General features: G+C 36.7%; 1 protein-coding gene across 3 annotated transcripts in view; it reads right to left on the bottom strand.

Annotated features, from left to right (window-relative positions):
* tfeb (transcription factor EB) overlaps window positions 1-21298 on the bottom strand; it is a 40608-nt gene that overhangs the window by 10514 nt on the left and 8796 nt on the right. For 2 of the 3 annotated variants that reach the window (XM_067388216.1, XM_067388218.1), the window contains exons 2-4: window positions 15112-15204; window positions 6170-6435; window positions 657-944 (exon numbers count right to left, since the gene is read on the bottom strand). In XM_067388216.1, the coding sequence (XP_067244317.1) occupies window positions 657-944; window positions 6170-6370 (489 nt within the window). In that variant the 5' untranslated portion in view covers window positions 6371-6435; window positions 15112-15204. Of the gene's footprint in view, window positions 1-656; window positions 945-6169; window positions 6436-15111; window positions 15205-16342; window positions 16988-21298 lie in introns of those variants that run through there. The other variant, XM_067388217.1, reaches the window with a different exon arrangement.

Here is a 21298-nt window from a genome sequence, read left to right as displayed (position 1 = left end):
TAAATTCTCCAAAATAACCGTACTTAGTAAATATCTAAATATAATATCATGAGAAATTACAGATGAAAGATGTATTCCTCTAAACAGCCGTACAGACATAATCCCTCTGTAGTTTAGCTCACAAAGATTGTTAGTGTGCCACAAGCAAACATTCACTTAGTATCCCATAGGATTTGGTGGCATTGGGAGCAGAGGAAGGAAGGAAGGACCAAAGTCTGCTCCGTTCCAAAGGGCCGTCCTGCCCTGGGTTCCCTGTCACTCTTTAATCTGTAATTATACCTCCACGGCCATAATTGGCCACTTAAACTCCAATGAAAATGGAGTTAAGTTAGTTAACACTCTGACCTTTATGTGCACCAGGGTAAACAACACCCACAAGGGGTGAAAAATGAAGAAAATCATAAAGGGCATAGCGTACGAAAGATGAGCAAGACTTTGTCATTTACTGAACTTTAGGTTTCTGTGAACAGAAAGAGGAACTATGGTGCTAAATATAAAACTGAAACAGATATACAAACTGTAAATTAAACATGTTGTGACATCAAAATGAATCACTGATTAATTGGAAGACATGTTATGGGAAAAGTCTTTAATTCAAACATGCCTAGACATGCTTCCGACCATAACAGTATTAAAACTAAGAAACGCTGAATTACCTCGTTCTCATGGCTGGAGCCGATGTTGAGCATGGCCATGGGACTGTTGGGCGCACTGTTCCCAGCGGAGTTCATGAGCTGCTCAGTGCGCATGCAAGGAGAGGGCATGGCTGGAGGAACGGTTCCTGTCTGACCCTGGGCCATGGTGGGTGGAGAGGGCTGTACCAAGCTTGTGACAGCGTGTACAGTCTGCTTGGTGGCATATGTGGTAGACAGGTACTCCTTGACTTGCTGCCGTTGAGACTGTCGAATGTGGTAGTCTGTGGGGTTCTCAAGATGGGTCTGCACCTGTAAAAATGATATGATATAATATAATCAGCAAGGGTGCATTAAATTAATCAAAAGTGACAGCAAAGACATTTATAATGTAACCAAAATTTCATTTTCAAAAATATATGCTACTTTTTTGAACTTCAATTCATTTAAAAAACAACAACATTGAAAATAATAAATGTTTCTTGAGCACCAAATCAGCATATTAGAATGATTTCTAGAGGACCATGTTACACTGAAACTGGGGCACTAGCTGCTGAAAATGTTACAATTTTAAATATATTTGAATAGAAAACAGTAATATTTCTCAATTTTTGATCAAATAAATGAAGAATTGGTCACCATGAGAGACTTCAAAAACATAAAAAAATCACACTGACTCCAAACTTATGGTAGTGGAAATATATTTTGACAGATAAAAGAACTGTAAGAATGCAATGACTTGCATTTTCTCACTCACACACTTGCATTTTCAACTCACAGAGTATTAAACACAAAATCATGTAGCAATATCATGCCTCATGACTTACTATTCCAGCGGAAAGTACAGTGTTTTTACTGTTACCATTACACATTAGAAATAAAATCAAGCCAAAGTTTTCAGGCTCAGCAAGCTATGTTTTAGATTTCTACAGTCATGGATAGTTATGTAACTGTGGGGTTTAAATCTAGGCATGTACGGGGCAAACAGGGGCCAGAAAGAGCCTCTAGAGGTTCAACGAATCACACAGGCAACTGCTGGTGGAGGTTCAGAGCGGGGGTGATGTCTGACTGGCCTGGCCTCATTCTTTCACTTCAAAGCCAGACTGTCTTTGAGTGATTTAGTACAAAAAGCACCTGACATTTGATAAAATGTGCGATAAATGTGCAGTGATGAAGAAAAATGATTTAAGTGTTAACAAAGCAACATATTATCTCATATTTGAGCAAGCATGCATATCAACAAAACTAAGTTCCAATGCCTGTATACTAATGGAAAATATTAGCCATAATTCACCGACCACATTCCTGAATGAAAACAAAGCCTCAGGATTAGTGGGTGAAAGCATTTACACTTCAGCTTCCAAATTATTCAATATCAGTTGCTTGTATTATTTAACTGAAAGATTAAAGAACATGATGGAGCAACTAAAAGTTTATAGGCAATGTAAGTGAAGAATACAGGACTACAATTTAAACACACAAGCTGTAAACCGGGGACACTGTCTGGGAGGGCAATTCCCTGGTGTTAAACCTCTCCATGAAGGTTATGTAAAGGAATTTTTTGGGTAGGGCCAGTTGCTCTGAGCTCTCAGAGGTGAAATTACAGAAGGTTAGATGTGGTTAGAAGTGCTTCTAACATGGAGCTCTTCATTACATATTTTTATTCGATCTAGGAACGGTGGTGGTAAATGTCCAGCTTAATGATATGAACTGTGTGAAACAGGAGCTGCTGTTGCTTAATCTTGAGGTGACACATGGTTGGCTGCATGGGATGTTAGCAACAATATGCTAGCATGCTAGTGGCACATGTTATTGCCACTTACATTTAAGAAACACAACAGTGTATCTATTATATCTCATGATGACCCTTCTTTGGTCTGAGCAAAACAGAGGTTTATGCAAGCAGAATCAGTTTGGCTCAGTTAAACATAACTACTATCTCAGAAAAAAAAAAAAAAAGTAAATTTGTTTAGGGGTGCATCAGCTTGTCACTGGGACAATACCCTTAAAATGACATCTTTGTACCTTATTTACCCCTTAAAGCTTTGTAGAATTAAGGTACATTTTGCTACTCTATAGGTAATAATATGCACCTTTGTAATAAAAAAGATACAAAGATGTACTTTTAAGGGTATTACCCCAGTGACAAGCTGATGTACCCCTAAAGGTATAAATTTTAGACAATTTTTCAGAGAGTGTAAAGATTGAGTTGACTACTTTATTATATAGATAAAGATTATTTTAATGTCTGAGATATGGCAAAGAGATGTCTTTTATTTTTTTATTTAATTTAAACTGAATTAAATTATACACTACTGGGGTCAGTAAGATTTTTTCAGTAAGGATGCATAAAGTTGACAGTAAAGACATTTATAATGTTTATGTATAAGATTTCTATTTCAAATAAATGCTGTTCTTCTGAACATTCTATTTCCACAAATTATATAAAGCAGCACAACAGTGTTTCTTGAGCACCAAATCAGCATATTAGAATGATTTCTGAAGGATCATGTGACACTGAAGACTGGAGTAATGATGCTGAAAATTCAGCTTTGCCATCACAGAAATAAATAACATTTTAAAATATATTACACTATAAAATAGTAGTTTTTAATTGTAATAATCTTTCACAATATTAGTTTTTACTGTACTTTTGATCAAATAAATGCAGACTTGGTGAGCATAAGAGACTTCTACTGACCCCAAAAGTTTGAACCGTAGTAAAAGTAGTTTTATTTATTATCGTAAACACAATTATCTTTAATGTTAAAACTCCCTAAATCTGATGCTCAGTTTGAATGATTCAGTTAATTTGTCAGATATTATTGTCTTGGAGGAAGATGAACAAACTTTTATGTTTTTCTACCACACATAAAGTTGTTGAGCAAGTAACTGAACTGATAGCAGAGCCTCATTCAGAGAAGCACAAGAAGGCTCCAAAGATGAGCTACAGTACATGAAATAGCTCTATAAATTCCACAACCTCAACTTTCTAAAGCTGTAAACTGGGGGGATGTTTTGTCAAGCTCTGGACGCAGAATGAAAACAGCTGTGCTAAAAAAACATCTGGATAAAAACTTCTTTTAGGTGAAGTACGAAGTTTCATAACATCACACACACCCAAACTTAAAATTCCATGTGTGTAAACTGAGCACAGAGTCACGTTTTTAAACTAACTGATAACAATCCATGATAACAGATGGAATCAGACAGAAACCTGTCACCTGTAAGAATGTCTTCCTGTGTGTTATCTCTGTATAAGTCAAGTCATTGAGGCCCTTCTTTTCGGTCTTTTTCCTCTTACCTGGCTGCTGTTCCACCGCATTCTTCTACAAATATTCCTCACTTTGTTTTTGATCTTGGTTGAAATGTAATCCGACACACCAAAGCCATGGTCAGTCCTGCACGACCCACTGACTTCTGGACTTTGCCCACTACTCTTTCACCGCAACATGAAAGGAGATTACTAGAGTACCTAATCTTGCCTAATTTGGTCTTCGTGCACTCCTTAGAATTCATTCATCCAGTTGGGACCACTAGGGTGGCCAGAGCGCTAGACTACCCAATGGAAGGCAAGATTAGTGTCTTATGGGGGAGCTCATTCATACCACAGAACACACGGCTGCACAATGATTAGAGGGAATTTGGCAAGATTTAAGGGAGAGGGCATTTCTCATCTAAGCAAAGTATTTCCACAAACACCTACTCTATGTATCATGAAAACCAAAAACGGTTTTCAACTAATAGACACTTTTCACATTTCTGGGGTTCTTTCTGGGGTTGTCATAGTTGGGTAAACTTCTATAGTGGTGAACAGAAACTACAACAAATATCATTTTTGCATTCCCATTTGAAACAATAGTAATCATGAATCATGTAACATGATTTACTAAGGTTTGTGGTAGTTAATTTAGTGGAATTTGTGCCATTATTTAGCGCAAAAAAACACGTCTTAACCGATTTTGCACCTGACATTTGCAGATCCCAGTAGATCACTCGCAGAACTTTCAGTAAATCTGGCCAGAAGTTATAACATTTAAAAAAAAAATAATGGAAATATACAATAATGTGGCATTCTCTTGCACTCATGACAGGTGTCAACAGATGATTCAAAATAGTTAAAGGGATAGTTCACCCAAAAATGAAAAGTATGCCATAACTTATTCACCCTCAAGCCATCCTATGCGCATATGGCTTCTTTCAGTCAAACACAATCAGAGATAGTATAGAAGTCTAGGTTTGCGGTAGTTAATTTAGTGGAATTTGTGCCATTATTTAGCCATTATGTAGCGCAAAAAAACGCGTCTTAACCGATTTTGCACCTGACATTTGCAGATCCAAGTAGATCACTCGCAGAACTTTCAGTAAATCTGGCCAAAAGTAGTCTTATAACATTAAAAAAAAAAAAAAAATGGAAATATACAATAATGTGGCATTCTCTTGCACTCATGACAGGTGTCAACAGATGATTCAAAATAGTTAAAGGGATAGTTCACCCAAAAATGAAAAGTATGCCATAACTTATTCACCCTCAAGCCATCCTATGCGCAAATGGCTTCTTTCAGTCAAACACAATCAAAAAATATTCTGGTTCTTCCAAGATTTATAATGGGAGTGAATAGTAACTGATATTTTGAAGGCCAAAAAAGCACATACATCCATCATAAAAGTAATCCATATGGTTCTAGGGGGTTAATAAAGGCCTTCTGAAGTGTAGCGATGCATTTTTGTAAGAAAAATATACATATTTATAACTTTATAGACTATAATCATTAACTTCTAATAACGTCCATCCACGCGTTCATGAGAGAGTCGAGTTCCGGCGTATGACGTAGGAGTAACGTAAGCTTAGGAGAGAGTAGACACCTCTCGTGGTTAAAACAAATAGGGCTGGGCAACAAACTGAAGCTCCACCGACATTTCTCTTTAAAAAAAAAATCTCATTTTAGACTTCTATTTCGTGACCGGTGTTTTGTTTTGCTCTATCCTCTGCGCTTCCACGTTCGTCAATACGTCATGCGTTGGGTCAGAGTTTACTCTTCCGCCAGAATCGACTTGCGTATGAAAGACAGTCATTCTAGTTGAAAAATGTATAGTTTTCTTACACATCGCTTTGCTTCAGTAGGCCTTTATTAACACCCTGGAGCCGTATGGATTACTTTTATGATGGATGGATGTGCTTTTTTGGGCTTCAAAATATCAGTTAATATTCACTCCCATTATAAAGCTTGGAAGAGCTAGAATATTTTTTAATATAACTCTGATTGTGTTTGACCAAAAGAAGAAAGTCATATACACCTAGGATGGCTTGAGGGTGAGAAAATGATGGGATACTTTTCATTTTTGGGTGAACAATCCCTTTAATGTGGTCACACTTCTGGATGGTGATTATTGTTGGCTCTTTGACAAAGTGCTTTTCTTCCTCTTTTGTAAGTCACTTTGGATAAAAGCATGTTAAATGCATACATGTAAATGTAAAATACACTTCATCAAACACAAATTAGGTTGAGCACACACAGGTTGATGGAAATACCTACTTTTAGCACTTCAACAGGCACCTGCATGGGCGCCTGGAAGTGAGTTGGTGCACTGATGGCTGACGAGGGTGCAGGTGGGCCGGGCATGCGATGCTGCATGTAATGCATGGATGCTGCCTGTTGTTGCTGCCGCTCCCGCTGCTCCTCCTGCTGCATTTGGTCCCGCATGAGCTGCAGGCGCAGGCCGATGCGTGACGACATGTCTGGGGGACGCGGGGGGCGGGCTGCTGTCGCCGCGCAGTCCAGCCCGAAGAGTGGTGGGGTGTCTGCAAAGGAAATAGTTAGAGGAAGTGAATATGAAGTAAATGGATCAAAGCAATTATTTATACTGTATTAAAAACAGTAAAAGTAACAACATTTAGTAATGTTACAAAAGATTTCTATTTCAAATAAATGCTGTTCTTTTGAACTTTCTTGAGCAGCAGATCATCATATTAGAATGATTTATGAAGGATCATGTGACTGAAGACTGGAGTAGTGTAAAAATTTAGCCTTGACATCACAGGAATAAATTACATTTTAAAATATGCATTTCACTCTGTTTTTTTTTTTTTTTATGTATTTTTGATCAATTAAACATTAAAAAAAAAAAAAAAAAAAAACGTACTGACCCCAAACTTTTGTTATCGCAAATAAACCCAGGTCATCGGAGAGATATTATAAATAACTTAAGTAATAAATAATATTTTAAATATTTATCATTTTTTATCATCTTAAAACAGGTAGAAACAAGCTAACATGTTCAAAACTAACATCTTTATATATATATGTATTTGTGTGTGTGTGAGTGTGTGTGTATATATAAAAAATAAATCACTAGTTAAATGATAAAAAGCTGCCTATTTTGGGGGCTTTACATATTTATAAGGTTTAATCACAATATAAAGCCTTCAGTTTAAATGAATAACAGACTAAATTGTAGAACCTAAAGAGGAACCTAAAAGATAAATCATGTAATTTGGCATTTCCTAAAATATATGTCATAATATTTAGTCCTAAAATATTATTCCTAAAATATTTCCTAAAAATAGTGGTGTATAATTTTTTTTTTGAGAATTTTAGGTATCTATTTTTTTTATACACACATTTCCCATTTAACCACCATATCATGCATTCATGATGTCATTTAGGTGCCTAAAATTGCCTGTAAGAATATCAACAGCCTATGGCATTTCTTTAGATTTCTGTGCTCCATCCTACAAGGAAACCGATGGCTTTTTATACAACTCAGAAGTAACGATGAGTATGATGGGGAAGTCATGTGAGGGTCAGGTGATGTTTTTCTTTTAAAGCTCATGTGAGTAGCCTTTTCAATTTGGAAATGCCTCCAAAACATCCTCACCCCATGTCTCGCACCCTACTACAAAGAAAGGTCCACACCCATGTTTTTTTCTGCAGTCCTGGGGAGTCCCTAAACGAATGAGTTCCTCTTTTTGGGGTGCTACAGAAGACCAATATGCAAAGAAGCATGACTTTGCTATTACTGGAGTATATTGTGAGAAAGATACAACAAGGAAGTGGCATTTAAGTGTTCTTATTGAGAATGATGGCGTGCCAGGTATGCAAACTGTGTTAGATTAAACCATTTGAAGCCTGCCATGCGCATCCTCAGTTGCTCCACTTCACAAACTATACTGTACATAGCCACGGGGTGGAAAGGACAACCCAGAGGGACTCGGCTGCCTATGGAGAAAAGCTTATTGTACTAGAGGTACAATAAGCAAAGCAGCTCCTATTGAGATAGTACTGAAGCAGTATTTAGCCCACAGTGTACATTTCAGCGGTGGAGGGGGGCAAACACACTACAAGCTTTGTGGTTCACGCTGGTCAGTGGACACTTTCAGGCTCTGTCACCAGGGCAGTTGCCAGAGGTTGACTCAGTTCCAGGAGAGCAGAGCTTTGGGACAGGCTGTCTCACAAACAGCTGGACTGATGTACAGAAGAACTGAACCCATGGGGGTAGTTCATTACCTGCTGGTATCTGATTTCAAAATTAGTGAGGCAAGATCAAATTTGAAGGCACCAGAGCTACATAAGTCGTTTGAAAAAACAAAACAAAACAAAATCACTGTTGTGATACTTGTGGGAAGGTTTTATTATGTTGCAATGTGGTTGCAAAGATGTTCTGGGTAGTTTCTAGAGCAGCAGTGTGCAAACCTGTTCCTGGAGGGCCAATATCCTGAAGAGTTTAGCTTGAAATTGCCTGTTGCAATTGTGCTGCATTTCACATACTATATAGAAGGTACTTCATTTGATTTGAAACTTCCTATGTTCTATATAGTATGTGTGTAATATGAATGATATTCGAACGTACTACATCTGCCATGTTGCCATTGTCATGTGACATATGCCGTCAGTTGTGTCGCTTCACTTCCATTCACAAATCCTCTTACGTGGCCTCATGGGATAGTAAAGTGTCCATTCAATGTGCACTTCAGAATCTCACTGGAAGAAGTAGGTCATCAAGGCACTTTTTGTCTACTGTGAATACTATGAATTTGGACATGCAACTCAACTCATATACTGTTTTTCGCTTACTATATAGTATGGAAATAGGAATATTCAGACGCAGCATAGTAATCCTGAAGACCTTCATTAGCTTGTTTAGGTGTGTTTAATGAAGATTTCCACAATTTGAATCAGATTCAGTTGATAATGTGAATTCTCTTTGTTGACCAACAGAAAGCTGCTTGGTTTGAAAGGGACTTCTGTCTGAGATCATACATCGCAACACTATTGAAAACACTATTAAGACTTTTTACCTTATACAATTTCGCTAATGTGACCTCGTTTTAAGAGTGTGGAAAATACTTTTCTCATTTTACCAAATGCAAGTTTGATTGCTTTGAGAAAATAATCTAAGCGATCTGCCATTGGTCTAGCTCAGGGATAGGCAATGTCGGTCCTGGAGAGCCACTGTTTTGCAGAGTTTAGCTCCAACCCTAATCAAAGAAATCTGAAGAAACACCGAGTCAAAGAAACACCGAGTCGGTGTTGTTGTGTCAGGCTGATCGGGATTCTCAAGAAATGTTTTAACAGCGCCACACTGCCACAGTATTTACACTTTTCAAAAGGGATGCACTGATATTTAAATTTTGACAGGTACTGATACGCGGTTGTTAAACAAACAAAACAAACATACAAAAAACACTAAAAACTAAAATCGTTTTAAAGTGCATCACAACATTATAATGCACAGTAAGAAATAATGGATATTCATTTTGAGATCTGCTAAAGATTACATTTAACAGTCTTTATACATTACTAGAACTGAAAAAATAGGGGAAATGAGAATGCACAATTAAAAATCAAATATTGACCAATACCAATACTTAGAAAATCTGTAATATCAGCCAATAACATATGGTACCAATACCAACACATTGTGCATCCCTACTTTTCAAGGGAATCAAACTATCAATAGCTTACATATAGTCATCCTTACCTCTTAAATTAGAATAGGAGTATTTTGAAACATTGAAACATACTTAGGTTGCAAGTATGAGCAACAGCCTTAGCAAATGACTAAGTCGTAATTTATAATTCGTCAAATAACTGGTAAACATTTCTCAGCTCTTCCAATGAAAAAACCACCTGGTAGCTTGATGATTTCTCAGAAATCCACCAAAGAGACAGAGTTGGGCGTTCTCTTATCTTGTATCATTGTTGTATCAACAAAACATTTCACGCTCAGCCCTGAACATAGTGAGTGACGTATATATTTTGGCATATACTGATGCTGTTCTGTGCGTATACACCACCTCCTCCTGTGACGTTGTTCTCCCACACCACCCATCAGCAAATGCCAGGCATACACTGCCCCGATGGAGATGCATCCAAACAAAGCTAGCTATCAAAGTGCCCCATTGTCACAGTAGCCAGTGAATTCATGGCATCTCTACATCAAAGGATGAAGAAAAAATAGAACAGGCCACAAAGTTTATGCATATACACACAAACACACCTGCATGCTTATAAAGTCTCATAGCATTCAGTATATCACTATGCTTGTGTGCCACCTTAAACACAGCAAAGCTCAATACTACGCTAAATATTATATATATATATATATATATATATATATATCTATATTATATATAATAAATATCTATTATATTTTGCAGATTTGGTTGCAAATATTTATTTGCATGATGAAAAAATTAATGCATGTCTTCCTTGATTAACAAAGACAGTGAGAGGGGGTAGAAAATCAGGAAATGACATGAGTCGCATTGCCTACTCAAACACCATGTGTCAGAGCACATGCGCTTACCACCAGGCCAGTACTGTCCTAAACATAACAATTCTAAGAAACATGCAAATCTGAAAATGCCCTGTGTGAATACTAATGCAAGTTCAAGAATACTAATACACTGGTGGGTCAATGTTTGCCAACTAGCCCCTGATACCAGACATTGTAACTACACAAAACGGATCCAAAAACATCTTCATGGATTACTGGCAATTCAAAAGTTTATTTGGATAAAACTAAAACCATTTGCAGGTAATGAAACATATGATAGACATTTCCAGGGAATGGAAATGCTAATGGACAGATTGCTTAAATCTTATAAACTTCCTAAACTTCATTATTTCCTAGAATGCAATTAGCATTAGCCATAGTAGCTAGAAGAGATCACTTTGTGTCATTCCGAGCAAGCGGCTACAATATCAGATAAGAGCTCATTCACAGCTCTGTCATTTGTTGAGCAACTGCTGCTTGTGTGCAAATATGAATATAACACTTAGCAGTAGACAGTGGTCGTGGGGTTTTGGATACTGCAGTACCCTGCACAGGAATGGTAGGCAGGGGTCTGGTAAAGAAGATTATGTTAGCTCTTCAGTTTCTGCCCACCCTTGATTTACCATCCACCCTCTCTAGCAAAGCACAGAGGCAAGCGGAACCAAAAATAACACCCACACTTTCTGTTCCTGTTTGCAGAGACACCCTGTTCCCTTGGGGTAACAGACTGCTGCTGTGTAAATACTAGGCCTCTGCAGCACACATTGAACTTTCCATGCTCTGGCCAACTTATCTGGCATGTTCTAAGGAATCACACTGGCATGTAGGATTAACACTCACTGGGATAATGCTAGGTGGGATGGGTAAGGGAAGTAGGAGGATGAACCTTTTGACAGTGTCTACACAGTACCCATTTCCTTCCTCTTTTTCCTCAAGATAATCAAGAGTGTCAGTTTTCCACAAAGCTGCTTTGAGTCTTGAGGTTGCAAACATTACAAGAAATTCAACTAGAGCAGATAACGACAAATGGCAGATATTACAATACTTTGCTATTTAAATGCTATAAGCAAATGTAGGCATCAAAATATTATAGTTTACAGCATAAAAAAAAAAGGACATTCATTTTAATATTGCATTTAACAGTGCTATTGAATTACTGTTTTAAAGTTGATCTTTTAAATTAATTGTTACCGATATGATAAAAAAAAAACTTAAATACTCTATGATAACAGATATAGTATCAATATATTGTGCATCATATCTATTATAATTTCTATACAATAATCACAAAGGTTTTTAAAACAATATGGAGCACTTTGATTAATAAACTGAATATAATCTAGAGTCCCATGATTTCAATAATAAAAACAAAAAAATCCCCAAATGATGCTTGTGTCATGTGCAGTGTGGTCATGCCTTTTGGGTTCCCAACAACACAGTGATTACCTCACTCGCAAACTCATGCAATCAAGTAAATAAACATTACTAAAGCTTCTGCTTTTAAAGTCACTGAGTCTGCTGTCCTCATTCCAAAACTTATCAGTTTAATTTCACTGTTGATTGACAATGAGAACGGAGAAAATGCTAATTCACTAAATATCAAAAGAGAAAAAACACTTTAAGGTTTCCCTGCTTTCACGTGAACAACACACTTCCATGACCTCCCATACTTTTAACTCGCCATTGATGTAGTTTTCCGTCATTTATGAAATTTTCCATCAATTCATGTTATACAGTAGGGGCGCAAAAACAAGCAAAGAAGCAGCAGAAAGAAGCATTATGCACATGTAAACTAACACGATCATCAAACATTAAACCACATATAAATCAAAACTGCCTAATGTTATTGAATGAAATGTCACACCCAGGAGAGGTACAGGACTGTGCAAGCTTTGGGGGTGTTGATCGACTCAATCTACTCGGCCTATATTTTGATAATTGTTCTGATCCTGATGGACAATTTTTCTCAGCTTTTTGTTCAAAATGTTTTTTTTTTTTTTTTTTTTTTTTTTTTAATGGGACTTGCCACATTCAAGTGTTGATAAAAAAGAATGCATGAAGCTAGAATAAAATCTTTATATATATATATATATATATATATATATATATATATATTTATTTATATTTATATATATATGGGATGACAGGATATATTAGGCAGCAAGTGAACATTTTGTCCTTAAAGTTGATGTGTTAGAAGCAGGAAAAATAGGCAAGTTTAAGGATTTGAGTGAGTTTGCCAAGGGCCAAACTGTGATGGCTAGACGACTGGGTCAGAGCATCTCCAAAACTGCAGCTCTTGTGGGGTGTTCCTAGTCTGCAGTGGTCGGCAAGATGGCAGAAGCAATGTGATGCTGGGAAACCTTGGGTCCTGCCATCCATGTGGATGTTACTTTGACACGTACCACATACAGTACCTAAGCATTGTTGCAGACCTCTTTCAGCAGGATAATGCGCCCTGCCAAAAAGCAAAAATGGTTGAGGAATGGTTTGAGGAGCACAACAATGAGTTTGAGGTGTTGACTTGGCCTCTAAATTCCCCAGATCTCAATCCAATCGAGCACCTGTGCGATGTGCTGAACAAACAAGTCCGATCCATGGAGGCCCCACCTCACAACTTACAGGACTTAAAGGATCTGCTGCTAAAGATCTTGGTGCCAGATAACACAGCACACCTTCAGGGGTCTAGTGGAGTCCATGCTTCGACGGGTCAGGGCTGTTTTGTTTTGACCAACACAATATTAGGAAGGTGGTCATAATGTTATGCCTGATTGGTGTATATGATCAGATATTCATACAACACAATATTCTGGGGGCCATGGAAGTTTTGAGAAAATAATCAAAAATGCTGGCGCTGGGTGGTAGCATTTAAAAAGAAAAAGAAAAAAAAAAAAAAACACAGACAGGGAAAGAGTTAGGTGGTCATATGCTGGATTAAACGGTTTGCTGGATTGAGTCCAAGAGGCAAGATAACTTAATCCTGACACAGTTGTCACAATACATTGCATATGTTTACTTACTACAACACAGCTGTTTTTTCCTGACAGTTTATATTTTAATTATATTTGATTATATGTAATTTTAAAGCTGCAGTCCGTAACTTAATTAATTTTTGAGCAAGTACATAACCAGCCAGTGTTCAAAACTATCCTTACCTTAGCTCGAGCAAAAGACTTCAGACTGCGGAATGGCTACAGAAATTGAAATCTACAGGTAACGCTTATACACACTAAATACACATAGTCACGCAATGCTGATGTTGTTAACATTAACAATTTGAGAACAAAGTATAACAGTAATATTAATTTGCACGGCTTGGCATGATCCGAGCTAAGTGTCAGACATGTTACTTACTTGTTCAGATGACATTTTCCGGTGAAAATTTTATTTTGGTCATACTTCCAAGACATAGAATCTGTGTTTCTGAAGCACAGTATCCACACCGATATGGTGACTAACACCAAACATTAGATTCATTCACACTGAGGAGTCATGCTGATGCACAATGCATGTAACGATAATAATTCCACATATGAATGCAATTGCAGGTTTCAAACAGAAATGCCGACAAAGAGGCAAATCTTACGGACTGCAGCTTTAAGTATATTTTTTTTATATATAAATTTATATATAAATTTTATTATGCTTTCTTATACTCTCCAAGGCTGCATTTATTTGATCAAAAATACAGTAAAAACTGTAATATTATGAAATATTATGACAAATTAAAAGTGAAACTTTTTTTTTTAGGATTCTTTGATAAATAGAACGTTCAAAAGAATGAATTTGAAATATCTTTTTTTGTAATTTTTTTTTATCAATTTAATGCATCCTTGCTAAATAAAAATATTAATTTCTTTAAACAAAAATTATATATACTTAATAACACCTGCTGTGAGGTTATATCTACTATTTAGGGGGGAAAAAAAGTGGAAATACAAAAATGAGGATGACACTCCTACATTCCTGAAATGTCACTGTTGTACACGTATTTCAAGATTCTTGATAACATCTAGAGCATTGTCAAGCTTGATTATGTGCTAGTGTGTAGTCTAACTTGATTAGATTCTAACTTATCTAACGAGTACAATGACCCGTGGGTGACTTCTTTCAAAATGTTCAAAATATACACAAACAACATAACTGCCTCGTTTCTACTGTCTTTGCCATGCCAATTACCGTCTGACCTTTTGACTCTGAAGCTGTGGAAAATATATTTGTTTATTATTATCAGACAATGCTGCTATTGAGAAGTCTGTTTTTAAAAAAGAATCATCTAATGTGGTAAATGCTGTGGTGTGCAGTCGGAGCCACGTGCAAAGATTTTCATGGACTTGGGAAGGACCATAAATAATTTCAAATTCTCTGTTAAATGAAGTAAGATTTAAAAACAATGTCAAAATTTGCTTTTTAACTTTTATATAAAGCCACTTCATTTGGGTCATTTCATACTGAGGGGACACTTTATTTACTCAACCCGTGCCACTGATTACTCACTCGTTCAACAGGAAATCATAACCCAATACGACCTAATGCAACTTCCAACTTTGACGGCACTTACGGGAAAATATACAAACGACCCAATGGATTTTCCTAACAGACAGGCCCAGCTGCATTTGGACACACGCTGAATGCTGTATTCTCCACGGCTTTCTGTGCCTTTATTCATTTCTCTCTGTGAGAAATATCTGACAATTACCTCTTTGTGTAGAAAGTGCTGAAAGTGATCTGGGTGTCCTCCACGCGCTGCTCTCTACATGACTGGGTGCCTGCCTATGAGTGGGCTGAAAAACTGGAAAAGAAACAGAGATGTGCATTAGTGGCCATCCTTTGCCTGGTGAGTAACATGAAGAGGTGCCCGGCTGTGGCTGGATGAATCGGAGTGATGCGAATGCTGCAGATAGCTGCGGCTGTGCTTTTTCTAGCGGTCAAAGCAACAAGGCAACAGGTGCATCGCAGATATACCTATTTATATGCACACTTGATATCTGGGTCAAACCATGAAACATCCAATTAAACTTTGTTCCAAACTGTTAGAACTAAACTTGAACAGTGCATTCATTCGTATAGACCTGACAACTCTGTAAAGTTATTCTGCACAATGAGGTGTAAAAATCAGAATGTTGAGTATCCACGTTAAAGGTGATGATAAAGATATGATGATATAATCAGTATATTCAGTGTGATCCAATGATCTTAGAGTACGTGCCTCCAGTACAGGAAATGGTTTTGGCCATAATGCTCTGCTTTTTAGGGAGAACAGCTAAAATGCTTTTATACTGCTAATTTTTAAATGCCAACATGTATTGTGAATTGTCTCTGTAAGAATAAATTAATAAAATAAGGATTACTGTTGAAAAGTAGCTCTTAAGTAATACTGCTAATATCTATTGTGAATTGTTTTTGTAAAAATAAAATAAAATGGGGAGTTGGTTAAAATGTAGCTCTTAGCTTATACTGCTAAAATGTATTCTAAATGGTCCAAACCCAATTATATTTATTATTTTCTTTATTCTTTTATGCCGTTTTTTAATGTTATAGCCCTATTGTGCAAGTGCTTTGGGATAGCATTGAAACTACCATCGTTCTCCAAATTGCACCAATGGAGGCAACTCTCAGTTGTACTCTCAGCACTGTTAACAACATTTTACTAACCTTTTACCTGAAAAAATGCCAAAAATGCCATTGATTCCATCCAGACCTGCTTATGAGTCACTGATTTATCTCACAATACTACGACCATCATAATAAAAGTCAAAATGACCTATAAACTGCTCCACAAGTATATCTCAGCTAAGTGTAAGACTTCTAATAAAAACACATTTCCCAGCCATTGAGATGCCTTTCACTAAATCTGTAACATTCAAGCCCGCTATGGGTCGTTGATATCAAATTATACACAAATCTCGGTAATGATTCACTCTCTGTACCTTATATGCATGTGGTAGACAGGCCGGTCAATGATTGTCTTGTCCTATTCGTCACAGATACACAATCCTCAAGTAAGTCCAAACCCAAGTGGCGTCCTAACAGAATACAGAGCCTTCATGTTGAAGCGTGGCTCTTATACTAGAGACTGTGTTGGCTGACAGCGCCGCCACTCGTGACCAATTGCCACAGAGAAAGAGAGAGGGAGAGCGATCAACAGTCACAGGGAAATCCTTAGTCATGAAGTCCACAACTTCTCTTCTTCTGTCTATTACCTCCTCCAGTTCCCCTAAATGACCCAAACCCTGTGAGCTTCTATGAGAGAGGAACAAGGGCACTTTATTGTCTCTCGTCCCTTTCCTCAAGTCCTCTTCCGTCTCCTCTGACTGTGCCGCTGAATGTAATGAGTCTGGAGGAGTGTGGTGAATCACTGGTTAGGCTGGGTTAGCAAAACACTCATGTGAACATGTGTGTAAACACACTTCACACGACTACATATGGATAAATCTGGATTACTGTAGGCTATTAGGGAAGTTGCTCAATCAAAATTTCCAAACCGCTGCATGGTGTTGTGCCTCAAGATCTTACCTTCACCGCAAGTTGAAGAGTGCAGATACACACGAACATCAGATGAATGTCTACTAATTAATTCGGCAGAGGTTTTAACCCAAAGCGTCTTGCATTCAAGGTGTTTTTATAACCAGGGCATTGCTATAGCGTTATGCTCCACCATTACATGATGATGCTCTGATAAGTCTCACATGATGATGATGGTTAGGCTTTCACATACCGTTGATAATTCATAATTTGTTAATTTTTATTATTTATTTTTTTTTAAGTTTCTTATGCTCACTAAGAAAAATACAATAAAAACAGCAGTTTTGAGAAATATTAATACAACTAAAAGTCTCCCCATGGTGAAAATCAAGTTTTTAATGTTGTTTGTATGTCTGTGTGGTGTTTTTAATATGCTTTAAGACAAACCATGTGCAAATTCATAAGTCAACCTCATTGCTGAGTATTTTCTATTTAAAACAGCAGTGAAAAAAAGTCAGTCTCAAAACTGCGGTTTCTGACGTCACAAACTACCTCGTAACCAATCATGTCAACGTTCTGGCGAGCTTTAGCATATCATTATCCATGACCGCTCAGAAGCAGGGTATATTTTCCTGTTGATATAAAAAAATCGGGTAGATTTGGCAATATAGCGGGTGTTTGATGTATATAACGATGTTATGATGAACTGTATGCCTTTCTCCACTGATGTTAAGGTGTTCAAAGCGTTAAGGATACTGATTGTTAGTAGACAACTGTCTGAATCACAAACGGGAACATGGTTTTTGTAACATTAGCAATACATTATTAGCTGTTTGATAATATAGTCAAGCAAAAGGCTAATCACATTTATTAGAGTTATGTGTCTGGCGTTGTAAAAAGCGATACTATTGTGCAGACTTTACCTCAGTAAGTTCACAGAGTGGATCTCTTGAGCTTGTGCAAGTGAGTGGAGGCGGGGCTAATTAGCATATTCATAGCATATAATAAATCAGGCAAGGGTGTAGAGTTGCATTCAAGCTATTTTAAGGCATGAATAAAATTTTTTTTTTTTTCCCACAGGAAATAAATGTTTAAATGTGTCATTGTGGTGATCAAAGATGAGTTGTAGGGGATAAAATTATTGACAACAGGGGGTCTTTAAAATAACATTTTCTATTTTAATATATTTTGTAATTTATTCCAATTATGGGAAAGCTTAATTTTTAAGATCCTTACTCCAGTCTTCAGTGTCACATGATAATTTAAAGTTTAAAGTAAAACAGTGTCTAAATTGCAGAAATCCCCATTCACATGTCTAAATTCAGTCAGTCCAATTGAGTCAAACCTCATGTCAGTCAGAACCCATTTTCTTGTGGTAAAATTTCTTCTCTGCTCTGTCAGTCTTCTATGCTGTTGACGCTGTAAACACAGGGTCCTACGTCAGAACGCCGGCTCATTACTGGCCAGCTTACATCACACGCATACAGTACGTTGTGGTTCTCACGTAAACACTGTCAGCCAATACTGAGTCGGCATTCCAGAAGCGCTGCACTGTGTTTAGACAACTGAGACTGACTGGGAAAAGAAGAAATTGTAGAATAAAGTTGTAATTTTGATTTTGTTTTTGGGCACAAACTGTATTCTTGTCACTTCATAACATTAAGGTTGAACCACTGCAGTCACATGGATTATTATAATAATATCTTCACTGCATTTCTGGGCCTTGAAATTGGTTATGACATTGCTGTGTATAGGGAGGTCAGAAGGATTTAATCAAAAATGAACAAAGATGAACAAAGGTCTTTTTGGGTTTGGAATGACATTAGGGAGAGTAATAAATGAAAAAAATCATTTTTGGGTAAGCTAACCCATTAAAACACATTATCAAATTTGCCCTTTTCCAATTTTCAATGCATAATCATTGGCTATTTTCCACAAATGGAAATTCTGTCATCAGTTACTCACCCTCCTGTTGTTCCAAACCTGTATGACTTTCTTTATTCTTTGGAAAACAAAAGAAGACATTTTGAAGAAAAGTTTTTTTCTACATACAATGAAAGTCAGTGGGATTCAATGTTGTTTGGACCCCAACATTCTTTAAAGTATCTTTTTTTGTGTTCCGCAAAAGAAAGAGTCATACAGGTTTGCATTGACATGGGGACAAGTAAATATTCTGGCAAAACTGTGAATCTTGAATGTCACTTTGAATAAATAATTCTGCTAAATGCTACATTGCACATGCTTTTATTTTTGTCTTTTAGGGGGTGGAAAGTCAAATGTAATGGAAGGTGAATTACTGGAAAGCAGAAAACATGATACAGTGAGAGTTTTCTTAATATGCAAGATCAAGCCAAAGACATTAATAATTGTTACATGAAACTGGTGCTTTCAAAATAAAAATAACAGCTGTGACACTGTATCTCCCCCTAGTGGTTTATATTATGTAAAATGTTCCATTAAGTGCCCTTGGTAAAGGCCAGATGTGCATTTTAATGGATAACACCATGATTTGGGCCATCAATTTACTAACATGTGTAGTTCACATACAGAGGACTATCAGCCATTACCACAAAAGTAATGAATCACAATCAGACAAAACAAAGACTGATGGAAGGGTGCGTTAAGAGGAAGCGAGACGTTAGTTACAAGAAATGAGTATTGCATTATGCCTGAATAATTCCCACCTCTGCTTTAGATCATGTGCACTTAAAAAATAGATTTCTGCATTATGGGGCTCTGTGACATTTAGATTGACATTAGAGGATCAAACTTTATACGGACATATTAAAACTAATACTTAAAGGTATCAAATGTTGTTATGAATAACTTTATTGCCAGTATAACAGTTGTTCTCTAATAGAACAAAATTGTCAATTGTACAAAAAAGGTCCCTAAAATGAAAAATTTAAATGCTAAAATTGACAAAAAAATGCATAATTTTTTAATTCAGCAATAATACATAAAACTGCTCAAAAGTGACAGTAGACATGAATAACATTATAAAACATTTCTATTCCAAATAATTGCTGAGCTTATGAACATTCTATCCATTAAAGAATCTATTATCGAGAATCAATATCGAGAATCTATTATCAAACAATCCATATTGATGACATTACTTCAATCTGCCTGTAAAAAAACAAACAAAAAAAAAACACACATTCTAAAACACTGCTGAACATGCAAATCAAAGATCTGCTTTGTAATTGTATGTGTGCATTACTTTCTATAAAGCCAAAACCAAAATAACAATGAGACAGCAGAATGTGTGTGGGCATTTATGGAAGTTTTCGGACGTTTTGATGTCAAACTAATGTGAAACTGCTCATCACAGCTCAGCAACAGGGCCGGACTTATGTTGGGGTGAGACTGGACCCCGCCCAATAGGGGGCCCCACCTTTACTAGTTCACGTTAGCCTCCGACTGCTGATCTCAAGGCAAAAATCAAGCTGCGTAAACTGGTAATCATTTTCACAAAATACACACACATTCAATCGCATCTGCTCCTGTTTATTTGTGATCACATGGCTACTTTAAACAGCTCCATTAGGTCTTTTAGTCCAAAAGAGTGCACATTTGGTAAAACATTGATAAATTATATGTTCACATCACATTTCTTTAGAGAGAGTGATAATTTGTATACATTTTGTGCTAAATTATGTGATCTGAGATATATGTATATATATATGTATATGTATATATATGTATGTTGATGACATTGATTACAACAGTTCAATAAACAAGTTACTGAGTAACTTTCATATTAGACACAATACAGTCTGTTATTGCTCCTTCAAAGAAAATAATTCCAAACAAAGCCACAGCAGAACAGCTGCATCGCCGAGCAACACAAGGTTTCGTTCCTGAATGAATCAGGGTATTTGAACAAATCAGTAGAGTAAATGATTCAATGACCAATTCATAAACACATGCTGAATTCGGAATTGCATACCATATAAAGATAAGCTAAAAACAGTAAGAGTAGTATTCTAGTCTGCTGCTCCGATTCCAAATTCAGTCACAGTCATGTGCTCAGTTACACTCTGCCACCTACTGGAAGTTTTACATACATTTTTTTTCTCAATTATTTAATATTTCTTAATTTAAAAAAATATGTATTTAAAACTTTTATCTCATAATATTATTGATACAATTATAATTTTAGTGTAAATACATCCATGCCCTCTAAGCTGCGTTAAAAAGTCTGTGTAAATACATCTAAAAATAATGGCTACTTTAGATGGTTCTGCTACACCTCTGCAGTACAAAGATGGCTTTTGTTCATACGGTGTTAAATCAAGGTTTTGTATATACCTCCTGTATTATATTGTATTATAGTTGCTATTTAATATTACCTCTAAACTTTGACTGGCATGGTAATTGTTCTAGGAACCTCAAAGCAAAGGCCTAGTTTACTTGTG

The sequence above is a fragment of the Chanodichthys erythropterus genome, chromosome 6 (assembly GCF_024489055.1).
Source record: "Chanodichthys erythropterus isolate Z2021 chromosome 6, ASM2448905v1, whole genome shotgun sequence".
Classification (NCBI taxonomy): domain Eukaryota; kingdom Metazoa; phylum Chordata; class Actinopteri; order Cypriniformes; family Xenocyprididae; genus Chanodichthys; species Chanodichthys erythropterus.
This window is presented reverse-complemented; position numbering and strand designations above follow the sequence as displayed.